General features: G+C 35.7%; 1 protein-coding gene across 2 annotated transcripts in view; it reads left to right on the top strand.

Moving 5' to 3' along the window:
- Positions 1-18,199, top strand: part of dlgap2a (discs, large (Drosophila) homolog-associated protein 2a) — a 404,450-nt gene that overhangs the window by 275,480 nt on the left and 110,771 nt on the right. For both annotated transcript variants that reach the window (XM_069197514.1, XM_069197517.1), the window contains one exon: positions 12,782-13,839. In XM_069197514.1, the coding sequence (XP_069053615.1) occupies positions 12,782-13,839 (1,058 nt within the window). The remainder of the gene's footprint in view (positions 1-12,781; positions 13,840-18,199) is intronic.

Below are 18,199 nucleotides of genomic sequence, written 5' to 3'. Positions count from 1 at the left end.
CAAAGGGAGGCAGTGATCCTGAAGACAAAGTTTTAGTTAGCCAGGTAGGGTAGGAACAAAAAATGCTAATACCAATAGCCGAATAATAGTAGCTGTAGTCGTTAATAACCTTAACAATCCGAAATCTTCAAGGTAAAAAAGCGGGAGGTACTGTAGTAAAACCCACAAAATCGATATCCACAAAAACGTAGTTGGAAAACCAACCAGTCTTAAATCAAAAAGCAGAAGAACACAATGAATTAGTTGTCAAGGCGAAAAAAGAGAGGCTCACAACCAGAAAGACCAAAAATACTGAACAATGATTGTGGTGTTTGGAGTTCCTGAAACAGGACGAGACCAGGGGTGTGTTGTTAAGCAGGTGTGGTGATTGGTTAGCAGTTTAACGAAGTCGACGCCTTTTTAAAGGGGCAGCAGAGGTATAGCGTGAATCCGAGGTTGTAACACTGTGGAACCTTCAAATACTCTTCCTGCACCCAGATAATATTGATTTATTGATCCGATAGATGTTATACTGAGCTCAGGTCAGGAGAAAAACCTGGCCACAGACAGACATGAACATTATTGTCTTGAGGTCATGCCATTGTAATTTAAGCACTGTGTGTAAAGACACCTGAAGAAGGGTCCGCAGCCAAAACGTTGTGTTTTGCGCTGTGTTGTGTTTTCTTTCTTCTTTTTTTTCAACATGGAATAAACCTATTACTTGTTATAAATAACACTTTGCCTGTCAGCATGTGGCTTGTCCCACATACTGTAGGCCTGATTTTCTGGAGTCTCTGGGCTAGTCTGCTGATTGTTGAATTATAATCTCATTCTCTTGGCAACCACTCTAACAGACAAGCTATAGTATCTTTGAATGTGGTCATATCTGTCAACGTTCTTGCATTCAATTAAATCATGTCTATTTAAAAGACTATTGTTAACTTTCTTAATCTCTCATTTTTTACAATTTTTACTTTACTAAAAACAATACACTGAGCACTTGGCATTTTGATGAAATTATATCAGATCAGTATTTTGTTATCCACAGGAACAGCATGACTCAATCAATAAACCTACTGTATTAGTTCACTAAAACAGTAGGACCCTTTATATGTTATGAATTGACATCAGTGATTTAAGGTGCTAAAAACTCACATTTTATGTAACAGTCATTGGAAACCTAGTGGAAGTCCAGATACCTAAAATCTGCCTAATTGTGAATAAATTAGGGTGCAGATTTGGAGAGATAAGATGTCTTTCTTTGAATAAACAAGTTGCAGATGGGGCTTTGTGGTAGAAGTACTGTACAGCTGTGGGATTATAGTACATGTGGAAACTGATGTATCACACTCTTTTGATTGATCTCAGTTGAGCTCTTAGAGGAAAAGTCAACCCAGAGCCTCTTTATCACAACTTCAGCATCATATACTGTATACTGTTTGATGATATCTTACATATTTGAAAAGCTGACACAACAAAGCTGTGTGGCAGATATTTAAACAGGAATAAAAAAGCAAGCATACATTCTACAGAAACCTCTGTGCTTTGCTTTTCAGTTGTGGTTCTTTACCACTCACACATTATATTTTCTCAAAACCACAAAAATGTGTGTTTCTTTTTATGTAAACTAGTCAGTAAAGGAGTTGTTGAAATGAGTGGTGTTAGTACATTTTTAAATATCATATCTATACTGTACTTCTACGAGCCTTAAGGAGGTTCTTTAAAATGACATTGTTTGCTTTCCTTTAAAAAAAACTGACTTACTGGGTTGCATGTACAAAAATAGTCCTGCATTTCAAAAAAGATAATTCTGTTTCCATGGAAATTGAAGTACATCCCTCTCTGAAAGATAAGATATTTGGCATTTTTCACTTGGTGTTTTTTTAATAAACAAGCATTTTTATCATGTCTGCATACAGTATGTCTGGCACATTTATTCTGCAAACCACTTTAAAATCAATGGGTATTGAATAAAAAATCCCATTCAGCAGCCATACAATGCATTGTGGATAGTTTCCTATCTTGGCTACTTCACCAATGCAACTTGGACGGATGTACTGTACCCAAAGCTATAAGGTGACAATCGTCTTACGTGCCAGCCTCCTCCCCATGGTTCTCTCAAAGACTCTCATGGTTCTTAAAATGGATGAATAAGCCCTTAGAAAAAAGAACTGCAGCATAAACCAAATGTCTTTGTGAAACAAGTCATTGACATTGAAACTGCTGTGTTTGTGGGTCAATTGTTTTATGAATGTATTTTATTAAACTTTATATTTACTCAAAGTAGTCATGTTTCCAGACCCCAAAAATGGGCTCTTAATTGTTTTACAACCTATCCACATGCTAATGTGCAGTGCAACAGATAGAAGCCTGTTTTAATAAAAATTCCAAGTTAAGTCTCCTTAACTAGTTTAACATTTTTTCTGCAAAACTGCAAAAACCCTTATTAATTATATATGCATTGTAGAAAAATCAAAGGAATCCAAATGCTTTTAATCTTTTTTACATATTCTATTTTCAAGCCATCTTTAGCTTTGGGTTAACATACTTGAGTTTTTTTTTGCTTCTTGGATTTCTAAAAAAGCTTCAAGCATTCAATAATAATTACGAAATGAGTATAAAAGCAAAAAAAAAAATATCACCAGCTCTCTTTTTAATGGAATCCTGTGTATCTTGATGCCTTCATCTGAAACTTCTCTTGTGTCTTTGCCAAGTTTCAGGCAGCAACAATTTGGTCCCAACTGTGATTTAACTGCAAGTTTATAAATGTGCTCAGAGCAAGCAACACTTTAAAAATAATTCATCTATAAGACCCATTCTAGTCTTTGACTGATAGGGTTATGTATTTGCTTTGTACAGGCCGTAAAAAAATAAAAGCTGTTAGAATGCATCATGCTCAATCTCAGCTGACAGAAATAAAACATACTGTATTAAAAGAATGTTACCTGTATGATATGGTGATTTAGCAGTTTTAAAGTAATCATCCTAAACACTCTTGTGAATCTATCTATTCTTAAGTGATGGTGGATGGGACCTTTCCCGATACAAACATTTTGGTTCAATGCTGCAATTTGTTGTTTGCTTTATGTAAGACAATGTTGTCTTTTAGCAGCCAGAGAAAATCATCCGAATGTATGTGCTAGTTATTAATTTTACATCAGAGGCATACAGACAATTTACCAGTGAAGCATATAGAATTTATTGTTGGACCATTAAGTAAAATATAAATTTGTAAGGTAAATGTAAATTGAAAGTGAACAGCCTATAAGTTTTTGCCACATTGAGTACTGCAAACACCCTCCCATCTCTTAGTACTTAAGAGTCTGTATTTGCAGTCTAGTTAATGCTTCAGAAATGTATTTTTAACGAAGCTTAGAAAACATAGAACACGTTTAAGCGGGAAGCTGTATCTGCTGGATAAAAAAAGTACAATATAATTTATTCTTTAAATGTATTCGTTAAAAACATCTTCCATGCCAGAAGATAAGGCAACACCTTGCAAAATGTACATTCCGTTGTTGTTTTGTTGTTGTTACTGTAGATAAATACTCTTTGGCTTAAATTTGCATGCGTGAGGAACTACAGTATACTGTACCCATAATGAGGAATTAGTGGACGTCCCCATACAAAACACACAAAAAAGCAGTAAGAGCTAATTACCTAGATCAGACATGAAGTATGTGCTGTAGCAAAAACAGCAGCACCAATACAGGATTTGGAATCCATCAGTTCTCCTTTAATGTTTTACTTTGTTTTTGTTGATTTCTTATCATTTAAATCAAGAGAAGTGTACAAGAAAATGGTTATTTATATTTTATTGATGCAGAGGATAATGAGCCTCTGACACAGATAAAGGTAATTACATTGCATGAAGAAGAGTGATGAAAAGGCTTTAATTGTGAAGTGCTTTTCCTCCTTCAAAAGACAGATGCACTTTTACGTGGATTGATGCAGAATGGCAATTAAGTAAGTGATTGGAGAAATGCAAAACAGCACTATAAAAGTAAGCATGTATTTCGGGTTTAAGTTCTAGACGTATACAGAGACAGAGAGGTTTGAACGTATTTGAAAAAACATGCTGTTTCAGTTATGCTGAAAGGAGTATTTTATAAGATTATTACTTCCCAGTGTATGTCTCTCTGGACTTGCTTTGCAGGGAACATCTTACATTGCTTCTGATCAAATTATTCTCACCTACAGTACAGTAACAAAAACGTATGGGGAAATATTAGAGGTATGAAGAGATTAAAAATAATGCCTCAACATTACATCCAAAAACTGGGCTTTATGGAGGAAGTATGGAGAAAAGGTTAGGATTCTGTATCTGTATCTGTATTCTGTGGGTTAAAATCCCAGATGGGACTTCTTACCTTAAACAAGTGAGGCGACCAAGTGTTTCTTGCTGCATATCGTTGCAATTAATTATAACATCATGTTATAAACATGCCTTGGATAACAGTGTCAACCAACTACTGTTAATCAACAACAACGCACCACACTCTGAAATGTTGTACAGTAGCACATTACATTCATTAAGTGTGGGTCACTGCCTGAAAACCTTCTCTTTCTGAAACTCGTTCTTGTTTCTGTGAGACCAGTTGTAGTTCCTCTACCCATGTGTTCTGTGATACAGAATTCCTCAATTTGTACATTCACAACAGGGGACTCAGGAGTAGTTAACCCCTTTCCATATGAAGTAATACAAGTCAGAATACCAGTATTATTTTTATACTTAGTAAATTGGAAAATTACACTCTACCCAGCAAGTGAATACATCACTCCTGCATCACTTCATCACTCGAATCAAGAGTCTGTGAACTGCAAAGGAACAAAGAGATGTTAATTCCATGATGGAAAACGTAAAAAGGGAAAAAAAATGTTTTGGGCTTTTGGCTGGTAAAAATCAGATTGGAAATAACTAAGCATTCAAATATACTGTATAGTTATATTCAGAAACTAAAAAAAAGTTTATAGTTTATATACTTTTTGAAAAGAATCTCCCACATTGAGTATGTACTTTAATAGTCTGGCTCTGAATTTTGCTTATATCCAGCAGCAAGAGTATACTTGGGTAGAGACCACTGGGAAGAAAGGTGACTTCTGTATACTATTTCTGGCAACAGTCATAAATATCTAAAGGACACTTTAAATTCTGCTTCTCAATCTATTATTCTTTCACTAAACATTAAGTCTATAGACCAGTCAAAGACAAGAGTCCAATTCAGTCTCACAGTAAATTCAAGCAAAATGTCAAGTTTCAGAATTGGGTTATTCATTAATGCCCATTTATGACTCTAAACCTAGCATTGCTCAAGCTAAGAAAGGTCACAGAGTCATGCAAAACCACTGTTCGTCTGAACAGCGGTTGATAAGCACAGCAAAATGATAATATTTAAATATGGATTAGACTGTAAAATAAAAGTGTTCATTTATTTGCAATTCTTTCTTAGTCCCATAATTCCCAGGGCCTTTTTCCTCTGTGTCTCAGATCACAAACAGATTTAATTAAGGAAGCTACAGAGATTGTGAAATAATATTTTATTCACATCTCTCTACATGTCTATAACATTCCAAACAATGTTAAGTGCTGTATGTTTTACTAAAACTGTTGGGCAGTTTTTGTAAGGACAGTCACTTCGTAAATTATACATAAATCTTTTGGGATCTGCATCTACAGTATACTCTGTAACTATTTCTGTAAATTCAGAATTTACAATTGGAAACTTTCACTGTTTTTATATACCCCTAATAAAATATGATCTTCTTTTTAATGGGGTTAAAATGTATTACTCCTAGGGGGTATTTTATGATTTCTGTAGTCAGCAAGAGCTTCTTGGAAACTTAAAATAAGAACACACGAAAGGTGATGAAAGTGAAAAGGATAAATACAGTATACTTATAATAATACAGCGGATAATGAGGTTCCAAGGTGATAGTGAGTTAACCAATTGAATCTGAATATTCTGATATTTATAATGCACTCCTTTCTTGCCGGAGGTTTCATTGACATTGCAACATACAGTATTTTGCAAACTTCTATGTGATTTTTCCACATGATAAATATTTCTTCTCCGTTTTCCGTCATGTGTTTCCTCTATCATTTCTTCAGGCCTACTGTACATGACATATGTTACAATGTCATGTGTGTTATGCTGCAGGGACCACTCAAAAGCAACTTGGCCAGACTGGAAGAACTGAATGCTTAAAAAAGATTTGAAGAGTAGACAATTTGTACTTGCAAATGCATCTTTTGTCTTACCTCGGGAAATGTCTTCTTTGGCAAAAGCGGAACCAAGCAATTCTCTATATGCTACAGTACAATGAAGTTGCTTCACAGCATCTAGCAGATATTAATAAAGGACAGACTGTAGCATGATTAATATGCTGCTCTTTAGCACGGTACTCTTATGTACTGTATATCTTGGTGCTGTATTTTCTTTTCTTTATCATTAATTGGTTCCCATTTTCCAATTTTTGCCATATTTGTTATATTTCTCAGCAAGTCAAATATAGTCTATTTATATCAAAATGTAATAGCAATAAAATACAGGACTTTATACATCCTCTACATTTCTAATGCAAGTGTGGAAAGAGGTTGTTAATCAAACAGAGGAAGGAATTAATTTAGTTTAGGCTAACTCCTGCCAGAAAGCAAACACTATGACTCTCAAAATCTCTTTCAACATTCTCTGAAATCATCAAATCAGTTGCTGTACAGTAACTGTTAATTTTAAATCCTCTGAGAGTATTGATTGCATTTTCAATATTCCTCTTTAACTCTACTGTTTTTTTCACCAAATATTCTCAATGCTGATTATAAGCTGCCAGCAGCATCATATGAAACCATCAAATTGTTTTAAACTACTTCCCTACTCAAGTAATTGTTTTATTCACAGAATGTAATAGATTTTACAGTGTGTTTGACCTCACATAAAGCAAGGCATGTTCAACAAAAGTAACATTGATGTGATGAGGCAGTAAATGAAGAACAAGGTGTCACATGCTTTTATTTAATAAGATCTCATAATTCTTGAATTATTTAAGTGTATTCTTACAGTACAAAACAGGCATAGTAGTGCTACAGCCTTACTACTCTACTTCATTATTTTACTAACACCGATACTGTAATTTGCCTTTTTGTGTTTAGATTTAAAAAAACATTATATGTGCCTTGTGCTGTTTCTTTTTCACGATTATGTAATTGTATGTTAACAAGTCCGAGCATCATTTAGTTCGTTTTCCAAACATAATTGCTTGTGTTAATTACAAAACAGAAAAAATATTATTTAGCTTTCCCCTACCAAAATATTATATTTGGGCACTGTGTATCAAATGACAGTTCATTGGAACTTCAGCAATATTCATGATATGATTTGTGTACATGACCCAGACATTAGGTAGGAGCATTGGTTGCCTATTTAGGTAATCCCTTTGAACACCAAGGCAATTATACAGTATTTGAAATGTACTGTATGCCCCATGTAAGGTCATTCCCACATATTTGAGAACTTAATTGAGGTAAAACTGCAAACCGGCACATATAGATATTTAATGGTACTTTTGTCCTTGGGTTGAATATAATTATACTTTGATGTGCAATAATACATATTATTATAGTTAGTTGCTTAAATATCAATGTTTAGCATATGTTTGTTTTGAATATAGGCCTTTTTATTTTCATATGGATGATGTAATAGATATGTTTTTAAGAAAAATGTTTTTTTTTTTTAGTATTGGAATCTTTTACTGTATATGCCATTTCAATTATATCCTGGGAAGAAGAACTAGATGATGAAAACATATAATATAATCAAAGAGTTATAAATCATTTCAGCAATAAAATAAAATAAAAAATGAAACAAACACTAATAAGAGACAATTCACAAAGTAAATAAAGTGCTTGTGTTTACACAAGTAATAACCAATTTCAACAAATTACTGTATATGTGATTTACAGCTGTGGTCAGATATAAAATATATTCACAAGGATTTTGGGTCTTACGGCGATATTTAAGGCATTGAGTTACCAATATAATTTTTTGGTGATCGAATGTATATTTTTGTAAGCACTCTAAAATGCAAAACAAAACTTCAGCCATCCCCTTTAGTGTAAAATAAAATAACTTACCTAATGAATCCCTAAAATATGACCAGACTGCTACAACGAGACAAAGCTTTCACTGTGTCCACAGCAGCACATACATTATATAAGAAAATATATAAATAATATCAGGAAAATTAGTCCCTGATACACAAAGGCACATTATTAATATTTATGTAATACTAGAAAGAAAATTAGGCATATGATTTAAACTATTGTAAGTGAACAGATAGGTGTCTAAAAGACTTGTGAAAAACACAGATGGAAATCAGTGCATTGCTGTTGTGTACCTTTTAATTTGGGCACTGGAAATGAGTTTTCAGTTTTAGTTAACCTAAGCTAGTATTTCTTAAAATTAATGGTTCTTGTCACGATTAGCAATTGACATAAATTACATAAGTGTAAAAGAAATAAGAGCAATATTTGTCAAACAAGGTGGTGAATAGATGTTTAGTCAAGAGAAGATAATGTTGTCTAACTTACCAGCCAAGAATGACTTTTTCAAAAAGAAGCATTTAATAATAGCATGAATGAATGCAAGAAATTGTATATGGCCAATAAAGTGATCTTATCTTACCGTATGTCATGAATGTCATGGATATCTGACCCAGAGAAATGTTTGACTTTTCCATTATATTTTTTTTGTTTACAACATTCTTTTAAATGGAAGTATGGACCTAAATTATGTGATTGTGTGATCATTCTTCATATACATATATAGTATTTTTAAAGATTATTCACTTATATTAGAGGACAACTGTTATCAAAACCCATTGTAAATGATTTGTGTAAAGTACTCTCACCTTTACTGACTGTCTTTGCTTTGCTGATACAGCAACTACTTTGTAAAGCAGCCATTCATGGGTCAATCGCCAGTCACATCTTTCAATAAGAAGATAAGGATTCTGAAATGCACTATCATCATAGATGCTTCTGACAGTATATTATTATCCATGTAGGGGTGAAATGTTTTTCAGAGAACACAGAGCTCTCTCAAGTGCTACTGAAGGGTGACTACAAACATGAAGTGTCATCTGATTCTACATACTGTAGAATGAATATGAAAAAAAATAAAATTGATATCTGAACTACATCATTTTTTCACTTCTGTACATTTTCCTAGCATAGACATCATTTGCAGTATAAAAATGTGAATTTCCTTTCCAAATCTGTACACAATATTTCATCTAAACAAGCCAGTCATTAATATTCATTTGCAAAACTCTTTCAAATAACCTGTTAATGTTATTCTAAATTTTAGGGTTCTTAAACCTTTAGAAGGTTTCTATTAAATTGAACATTTGAATCAGTATTGTGAGTGAATCAAAATACTTACAGTATTATATGTACAGTAGATGCATATTGGCATATGTAAGCTAGTACATTTACTTTCTACATGACTTGCATCCTATATTGCTATTTTCAAAGTGCCAAGCTTAATGCTTTATTTATTGTAAAATAAAAAACTGACAAAATACAGTATAGCTGCTTTGGGCAGCACAGTGGCGCAGTAGTTATTATTGGTGCCATGCAGCGTTGGTAACCTGGATTCAATCCCCACATGGAGTTTGTTTGTTCTCCCTACATTTATATGGGTTTTCCTCTGGATTCTCCAGTTTCCTCTCATAACCCAATGACATACTGGTAGGTTCATTGGCTTATGTGAAATGTGGCCTTGGTGTGAGTGTGTGTGTATTTGTGTCTGTGTGCTAAGGCCTGGCAGCCTGTCCAGGCTGTATCCTGCCTTGTGTTTGCTGCTTGCAAAGATAGGTTCCATTTATGTTTGATATCTTCTCATCTTCTGTTATTATAAAGCCTTCAACAGAATGTACACCAAGTTTCCTAAATTGTTCCTAATCTGCCCTCATTTGAATTCCTCCAGTTACACATTACGTGTCAATAAATGGATTAGAAAGCTAATGACAAAGTGAAACAGAGCAAATCAAATTATTCAAATCACTTGATCAACCTGAATGCACAGCACACACAGTTATGAAGTGTTTCATTTTCTTTAATGAGTGTTTTTAAACTTTATTTTGGTTTAGTGTTTTAAATATGAGCAGAAATAGGAGAACATAGACACAACAGTACCTGGCTGTTCAAAGTAAGTGCATAACATTCTTTGAACTGAAGTATGACAATCCAAATAATGAATTAAAGACTTCTATGTTTACTCAACTCTTGGTATTTTTCATTTACCATAGATTATGTAGGGAAATCTTTGCAACCAGCAGTTATATCACTCAGCAGCTCATACCTGGTAGCCCACTGAAGCTACGCAGGTGTGGGCCTGGTCAGTACCTGGATGGGAGACCTACTTGGAAAGTTAAGGTTGCTGTGCCTGGTAGTGTGTGTGGATCCTAATGCCCCAGTACAGTGACGGGGACATTATGATATAAAAAGGTGCCATCCTTTAATAAGACCTAGGTCACGACTCTCCGTGGTTATTAAAATCTCAGGATGTTTCTCAAAAAGAGTATGGGTGTTAACCTGGCATCCTGGCCAAATTTCCCATTTTCAATCAGACCCCTAAATAATCTCCATCTATGAATTGGCTTCATCACTCTGTTCTCCCCACTGATAGCTGGCATGTGGTGAGTGCACTGGCACACTGTGGCTGCTGTCGCATCCCCCAGGTGGGGGCTACACCATCACCTGTAAAGCGCTTTGAGTGGAGTTTTCAGAAAAGCGCTATATAAATGTAATGCTATTATTATTTGTAATATAGTGCATATTTGTAATATAGTGCATAGTGCATGAAATATGTGTGTGTTCTTAATCTAAGCATTTTGATCGAACCATAGTTAAGGCAGAGAAGAGGTGCGATAGTGAACTTTATCGGGGGAACTCGACCCAGTTGTGGAGAATGACCACCTGTCTGTAAGGGCTGTCAGAACTCCCCCCTCCTCCTTTACTGAAGGATAACGTTGATGTAAAGGTGAAGGGAAGGTGGGGGAAGGGAAGGATGTGAAAAAGAAATGAGCAAGAAGAGTGATGTTTATACTGGATTTAAAATGGATTACAATTTACTGCCTTTTTCTATCTCTTACTGTGATCAAGCAGTACCAGAGTACAGATACTTTTAGTTCCCATTTTTTTTCTGCTTTAGTTTCTGCCCCCTTACAGTACAGTATATCATATAGAGATAGTGCATTTGTACAGCAGGTACAATAATAATATTATGGTTTATTTTCATGGAAGAGGTTATGATCAACCGCACAGAAAAAAAAACCAAATACATTAAGCTTTGTTTAATTTAAGATAAGAAGATCCTAATGTCTGACTTTGTCTCAAAAGAAAGTGTAATGTAGCTTTAATCTTACAACTAAAGATGTCAATTAGAATCTAAACAGAAAACCTCATATTAAGAATATCTGCTGTTCCACCTCAATAACACTCTGGAATGGAACTTGAATAACAGGCTATTATTTTACTGTGTATAGTATTGTCGGCCGTAAGCGTTACAGTATGAATGAAAATGGTGAGCCTACTCATCACAACTTTCTCAATTGTTAAAAAGGGAAACTTTTCATTATTAACCAGGTCCTTAGTTTTTAGTTACTTCATTACAATATTGTTAATCGTGCAGAACACAGCCTGTTCTACTAAGAACAAAACCATGCATAATTTTCAATGTACTGTCCTGTTCCAGACAATTTCATTTTTGTGGAGATGACTCCTGATTATCCTTGTATTGTGTCTAATATGACAAACACCAAATTCACTGGAAACATTACAGGGAAGCTCTTGACTGCTGTGAGATCCATAATTCTAGTTACTCATGAATAATAAGTTTTCACTAAAGTCACAGCACAGTGATTTTTACACACATTTTTAAAATCAATAATGAGCTGCTGAAGTTGCAAAACTAAGGTAAAGAACACAAGGAAATCTGGCACTGCACTATACATTCCAAGTTAGCCTTGAATAGTACAGTATATGAAGACCATAAATCGTTCTTTTCTGTATCAATAAAAATAAAATAAATGTTATTCATTTTTCTTTAAATATAAGCATTGCACACTATATACTGCTTGAGGAGACCTACACTATGTAAATATAACCAATGTGCTATGATTATGTAGAAATAAAAAATATGGTGTATGATAGAATATTTATGTGGAAAACAACTGTAGTTACTGATACAGTCAGAATCATTATTTTATTTAAGAATTTAGATTCACTAAAGCTTGATGCCACATTAAATTATATTTCAAGAATATGCAATATAAACTATAGCACCAATACTTTGAAAAGGAAGAAATATTTTCTGAAGTAAAAGAGTAAGTGCTTCATTTTACTTCAGCATGAACCTCCAGGACTGAAATGAGACATTAAAAAAAGACATATGTCTCTTAAAAAACATTTAACACTTAAAATGTATTTGAGAATAACACACTTCCTTTGTATATTAAAATATATGGAGTGTCTTCCTTTGTATATTAAAAAAGCTGTGAAATTGAGCTTATAAGATACTAAACAGAGGTGATGATTGATCAGCTTTATCTGCATTTGTATGTGAATTGTTCTGTAGGATTTCAATGGACACTCTAGCTACGTATCTATTCTTGAATTCATTATAACTCCTGATACTTTGCTGTATTAAATAATACAAGTATTGTATAAATGCTTTATATTGCTAAAATAAATACATTGTTTTGTTGGATAAACAGTGCTGACATTTCTCTCTTTCATTAACAGACCAGCAATATTCATGGTCACCATCTCAGCACTTCAATGAGGACAGATACTCTCCTACACCAAGGAACATGAAGGGTTTATCTGGCAGCCGAACACAGCCCCAGATCACATCAGGACACACTTGTGGCTTAGCGGAGTGCGAACATTCTCATGACCACCTTCATCATGGCCAAGATTCTCGGCAATCCTATCTGCTCAGCCCTTCAGACAGCTGCCAAATGGACCATCACCGCTGTTCCCCGCGCAGCTCCATCCACTCGGAATGCATGATGATTCCCACAATAATGGGCGACCACGTCTCCAGCAGCACTTTCCCCAGAATGCACTACAGCTCTCATTACGACACGAGGGACGACTGCGCCATGTCGCACGCCAGCAGCAAAATCAACCGCATCCCAGCCAATCTCTTAGATCAGTTTGAAAAGCAGCTGCCTCTCCACAGGGATGGCTTCCACACCTTGCAGTACCAGAGGACCTCCACAACCGAGCAGCGCAGTGAGAGCCCGGGCCGAATACGCCACCTCGTCCACTCGGTGCAGAAGCTCTTCACAAAGTCCCACTCTTTGGAGGGGTCTTCCAAAAGCAACATGAACGGGACGAAAGGAGACAGCAGGAGTGACAGCCATCACCACAGCCACCACTCCAAACACAGCAAGAGGAGTAAAAGCAAGGAGAGGAAGCCAGACTCCAAGCACCGGTCAGGGATGACAGGCTGGTGGAGCTCTGATGACAATCTGGACAGTGACAGCACTTATAGGACACCCAGCGTCATGAGTCGGCACCACGTTGACCACATCACTCATTGTTACCCCGAGTCTATACAGGGCCACTTTGGAGACCTCACACTAAAGACTTCCAAAAGCAACAATGACGTGAAGTGCTCTGCTTGTGAAGGGCTGGCCATGGCCCCAGAGGGAAAGTTCATGAAAAGGAGCTCATGGTCCACCCTCACTGTCAGCCAAGCCAAGGAAGCATATCGGAAGTCCTCTCTAAATTTGGAAAAGCCAATGGTGCATCAGGATATTAAAACCCCCTTGAGGCCATGCCACTACCTACAGGTAATGAAAAAATGTTTTCCTTTAATCTAAGCAGCTGTGTATAATATTGTAATGCACCAGGGGCTCAGGCGGGCACCCTTGCCGCATTAGGTCGGCCCCGCTAAGCCGGGGGCTCGAACCCGGACTCCCGCGTCTCTTAGCCCGGTGAGCTAAAGAGAGATCTCTCTACAGCCCAGGGGCTGTGGTCCTGCTATTACAGGGAAGGGTGGCGACATCACCGCTCTGGTAAGCCGGCTCTTACACAGTACCTGTCGGCCGTATGTGTTACAATATTCTTTGTCTTGATGCCATACCAAAATAGAACACCTGGCATCGTAAATACTGCAAAGGAACAAGTAGAAGTCCACACTGAAAAGTAGAAAGGAAGAAAAATCATGAAATGTGGAGCTTTTTTCAGGTGACCTTCACAAGAAGTCATATATAGTCAAATATTGTTTTGTTTTTTTTCATTTTACTAGTTCCTTGCAGTTCGCAATCTGATGCAGCTCCTCACTCGAATCATTAATGTTGGTTTAATTGAGGTCTGTTTCTGTTTTATTTTTAAATCTGTTTAAATCTTTTTAAAACTGTATAAAGTGGCTACTGTATGTCAAATGTAGCTAATTTGGCCGATGAAATCTGAGGAGGGAGTCTGCCGATCAAAGTAACGTTATCAGGTCTTTGGTTTCATTGGGTATTTGCAAATTGATGTTGAAATCCTTTGAGGCTTCTGTGAAGTTTTAATTAAAGATTTTATAGGGCATGTTTATTATGTAGTGCTTGTTGAAGAGCAGAAAATAAGGTACAATGGTGAGTTAAAGACTTTCTTGGCAAACTAGGTAGCAGGTTTGGTTTCCTACCAAACCAAACTTCCTTTCACATAAAGGAAAGTTTGATTGTGAGAACCATCCTGGAAATATTCTGTATGTTAGCAAAGGTTTATGTTTTGTAAACATGCTAAAATAATTCAAAGTAATCTAAGCCCATATACTGTACATGACAAAATGAGAAAGGTTTTCTTATAATTGCATGCCCTTTTGAAAAAGAAGCATTGCACACTATAGACTTCACTGCCCAGGTTGTACTGTATAGTTTTTAAACTAAAAAAATAACTTACAGTACCATTGGATCATGAAATTGATCCTATATGCACACAATTTATTATTTTGTTCAGTTTCTTATTCAAAACAGAAATATATTTAGGAGTATATGTTTGAGCAATCCTGTTCCTATTCTGCTGTATTTCATTTTCTGTTCTTTTACGCTATACAGTATCTAACATTTCTGTCCTAGTAACCTTTTGTGTGAAATTGATTTCTTGTGTTTAGAAACTTGACATTTATTGTAAAATGGATTTTAGAATCAATTCAAAATGAGTCAAGACTTCACCATAGGATATTTTTAATAATTAACTTTAATATAAATTGGATTGTTAGAGCTAAACTGAACCAGTGTCTGAAGGCAGATCTATATTTAGGTCCCCAATAGAAAATAAGAAAATATGTACAATATTTGTCTCAGGAGGTTGCATTTACAGGTCACTAGCAATAAACAATGTGGTATCCTGCTGTGAAGCGATGTTTGATTCAGTTACCCTACTGACACACTTTACATGCAGCTTCAAGCTAATGTAACTCTAGCTCTCTAAACCAAAAAGGAGAAGATTTCATGGATTACATCATACCAGCATACTGTAGGAACAAGTTCGTGGTTAGAGGTTAGTGCCACACTTAAAAAACAGAAAGGAAGAAAAACACATGACCTCCTTTAAGCTTTAACTAATTAGTCTCATAAGTCACTTCTATCCACATCTGAGCATGGAGCTGATGCACATCTTGTAAGTGGCAACCAATTTGAGTGTAAACTATCAGCTAAACTGGATAAGACTGATCGTTAAAGACTCATAAAAGTTTATTTTACTGACAATGGTTTAGCATAGATGTACCTGTGTGTTCTAAATTCAAAAGAGGTCATCGGATAGTCGCTGTTCTTCAGATTACAATTCCACTGGACTTTGAATATATAATGTATTGAATCAATAAACCAAATTTGTCAAATAACTACAACAATTGAATGAAAACTGGGAGAGTTTGCGTTCTTAGCTGAGTTCAGGTCCATGGGAGCACAACTAGGGATACAAATGAAAAATGTTCATGATAGCGTACTGTATAGAGGTGCACTAAATAGCGAGCTTATTTCCCTAGCACCAGCACTGTGATTTTAGCACAATAAACGTTAGCAGAAAAAGTAGACATTTCAAATGATTTACACATGAAAAAAGCAAAAAATAAAATTAAATACATTTTTTTTTATTTTACTCATCTATTCAACTTTATAACCTTTTGTAGCATAGAGCCATAGAGAGATAGAACTGGAAAAGACTTAAAGTAGGAATAGCAGGGTACAACGTAAACGTTTAGTACCATTAGACCATATTTTGTACTGCTGATGGGTCAGATATGATGCTTTTAGAATTAATTCAGTCCAAACTTTAAACCTGATCCAGGCACTGATAACTGTTAATCCTAATGCATTCTTCAGGAAGCCATTTAATGAACAATTCTGACTGCGGTAAATACATAGTGCTATTAATAGTGAGCAGTTTTCAATTGCCGAGATATATTTAGGCAGTATTATCAATCCTCTGATGATGACGCATTTGCAAGGAAGATTTTATACTTTCTCTGAAGGAATGAGATAGAAATGCATTTAAAATTATTGGAAGTCTGAACAAAAATAGCAATAAAAGGCTCCAGTTATTTCTGTCTATGTACAGTATGCCAAGAAGTCAAAGATTTCAATACATACTGTACAATTTAAGAATAAGGGAATGAAAATCCCATTTTTAGGTAATGGTTGACTAAGGTCTTTAAGAGTAATCACTGAAGCTCACTTGACATGTTGTGTTATAACATCATGCTGGGAAAATGAAGCCTTTTTGAAAGACCATATTAAATTTTATAACCTTTTTAGTATATGGATAACAACAAACATGAAAAATTTGCAAAGAACGGGGGCTCACACATAAGGAAGTCCACTTTGCATTTTGTAAACTGCAGTATGAAATCACGTGAAAGAACGTTGTACTTAGAAGATAGTAGTATGTTAGCATACAGTTTATCACAGAGGAAATTATTTACTTCTTCAGAGTCATATGTTTTGCTTGAGAATGGGAGTGTATCTATAATAACTTTAAAAAAGGGCATTGACATCCTAGATAATGAAGTAGAATATTCTACCAGTTTTAACATGCAAGGCAATACATGTAGTTCTCCCTTTTATATGGTCAATGTGAAGATTTACACACATGAAGGAGGGAAATATCAAATATTTCCTTTAGGCACCTTTCTGTATTTCCTTTAGGCACCTTTTCATGTGTGAGTTTGCTTTTCTTTATCATTCCTTAGTAACCTCAATGTCATAATAGCAGTCCTGGCTGTGTCACCCACAGGGTTGGGAGATGAGTGGGTGGAGTAAACAGCATTACAGATACATACTAGTGGACCATTCAGTTACAGCACCTATTGTACAGTATGTTTTAAAGACCATTAACATCCACAGATCAGACTCAGGAAAATATACTGCGTACGGTTCCGTTAAGATACGGCAAAGGAAAAATGCTCTTTGTGAACGAGTACTGGCTTTATTCATTGTCGTTTGAGAGGATGTTGAATGTAGTCACGGATACAACAATACAAAATCCCCATTAGCCCACTACAGTCTGCTGCTTGAGTGTGATGAGAGAAGTCACAGTGAATCCTTGCTTGTTTCAAACCTTCTTTTTGAAAAATAATGATTATTAAATTCTTGAATGAAAGATAACCAAAACCTTTTCTTTATAGCGCTACATACAGTATAATAGATATTAATAGTTATTGCAGTGAATATACAGACATCAGACTCATGCAGGCGTCTGCAGCTTTATCAGTACAGTAATATACAGTATATAGTGCAGATTTCTTCTACTCATACTGTATATCTATATAACTATACTATATATCAGTGCTGTCTTCTGCCTGCTGCCACATAAGCTATGTGGGAAAGGTCAAGAGTCATGCCTGGTTGACTTTGAAAAAAACTGCCAGGGACATCTTACATTTAAAGGAGCACCGTTGAAGATCAGCATACACTCTGTTTCCAGTGTGGACTCTGGCTTGCTGTGACTCTAGCGACAACAAATATCCATTCCCAGATACAGTATTTGCACTCCACAGGCTCCTAGTTCAGCCAAGCTGGTAGTGTATCCAAAAGAGTTCAGGATCCCACAGGTCAAGACCACCTGCAAGGTCCATCCACTTTGAGACCCCAGCTGAATGTCAGGATCTTAGAAGGGGAACTCAATTTGAGGTCAAAGAAATGAAATCCAAGTCCTGTTGAGACC

Source organism: Lepisosteus oculatus, chromosome 2 (assembly GCF_040954835.1).
Source record: "Lepisosteus oculatus isolate fLepOcu1 chromosome 2, fLepOcu1.hap2, whole genome shotgun sequence".
Classification (NCBI taxonomy): Eukaryota; Metazoa; Chordata; class Actinopteri; order Semionotiformes; family Lepisosteidae; genus Lepisosteus; species Lepisosteus oculatus.
Note: the sequence above shows the minus strand (reverse complement) of the source record. Positions and strands in the feature narration are given on the sequence as shown.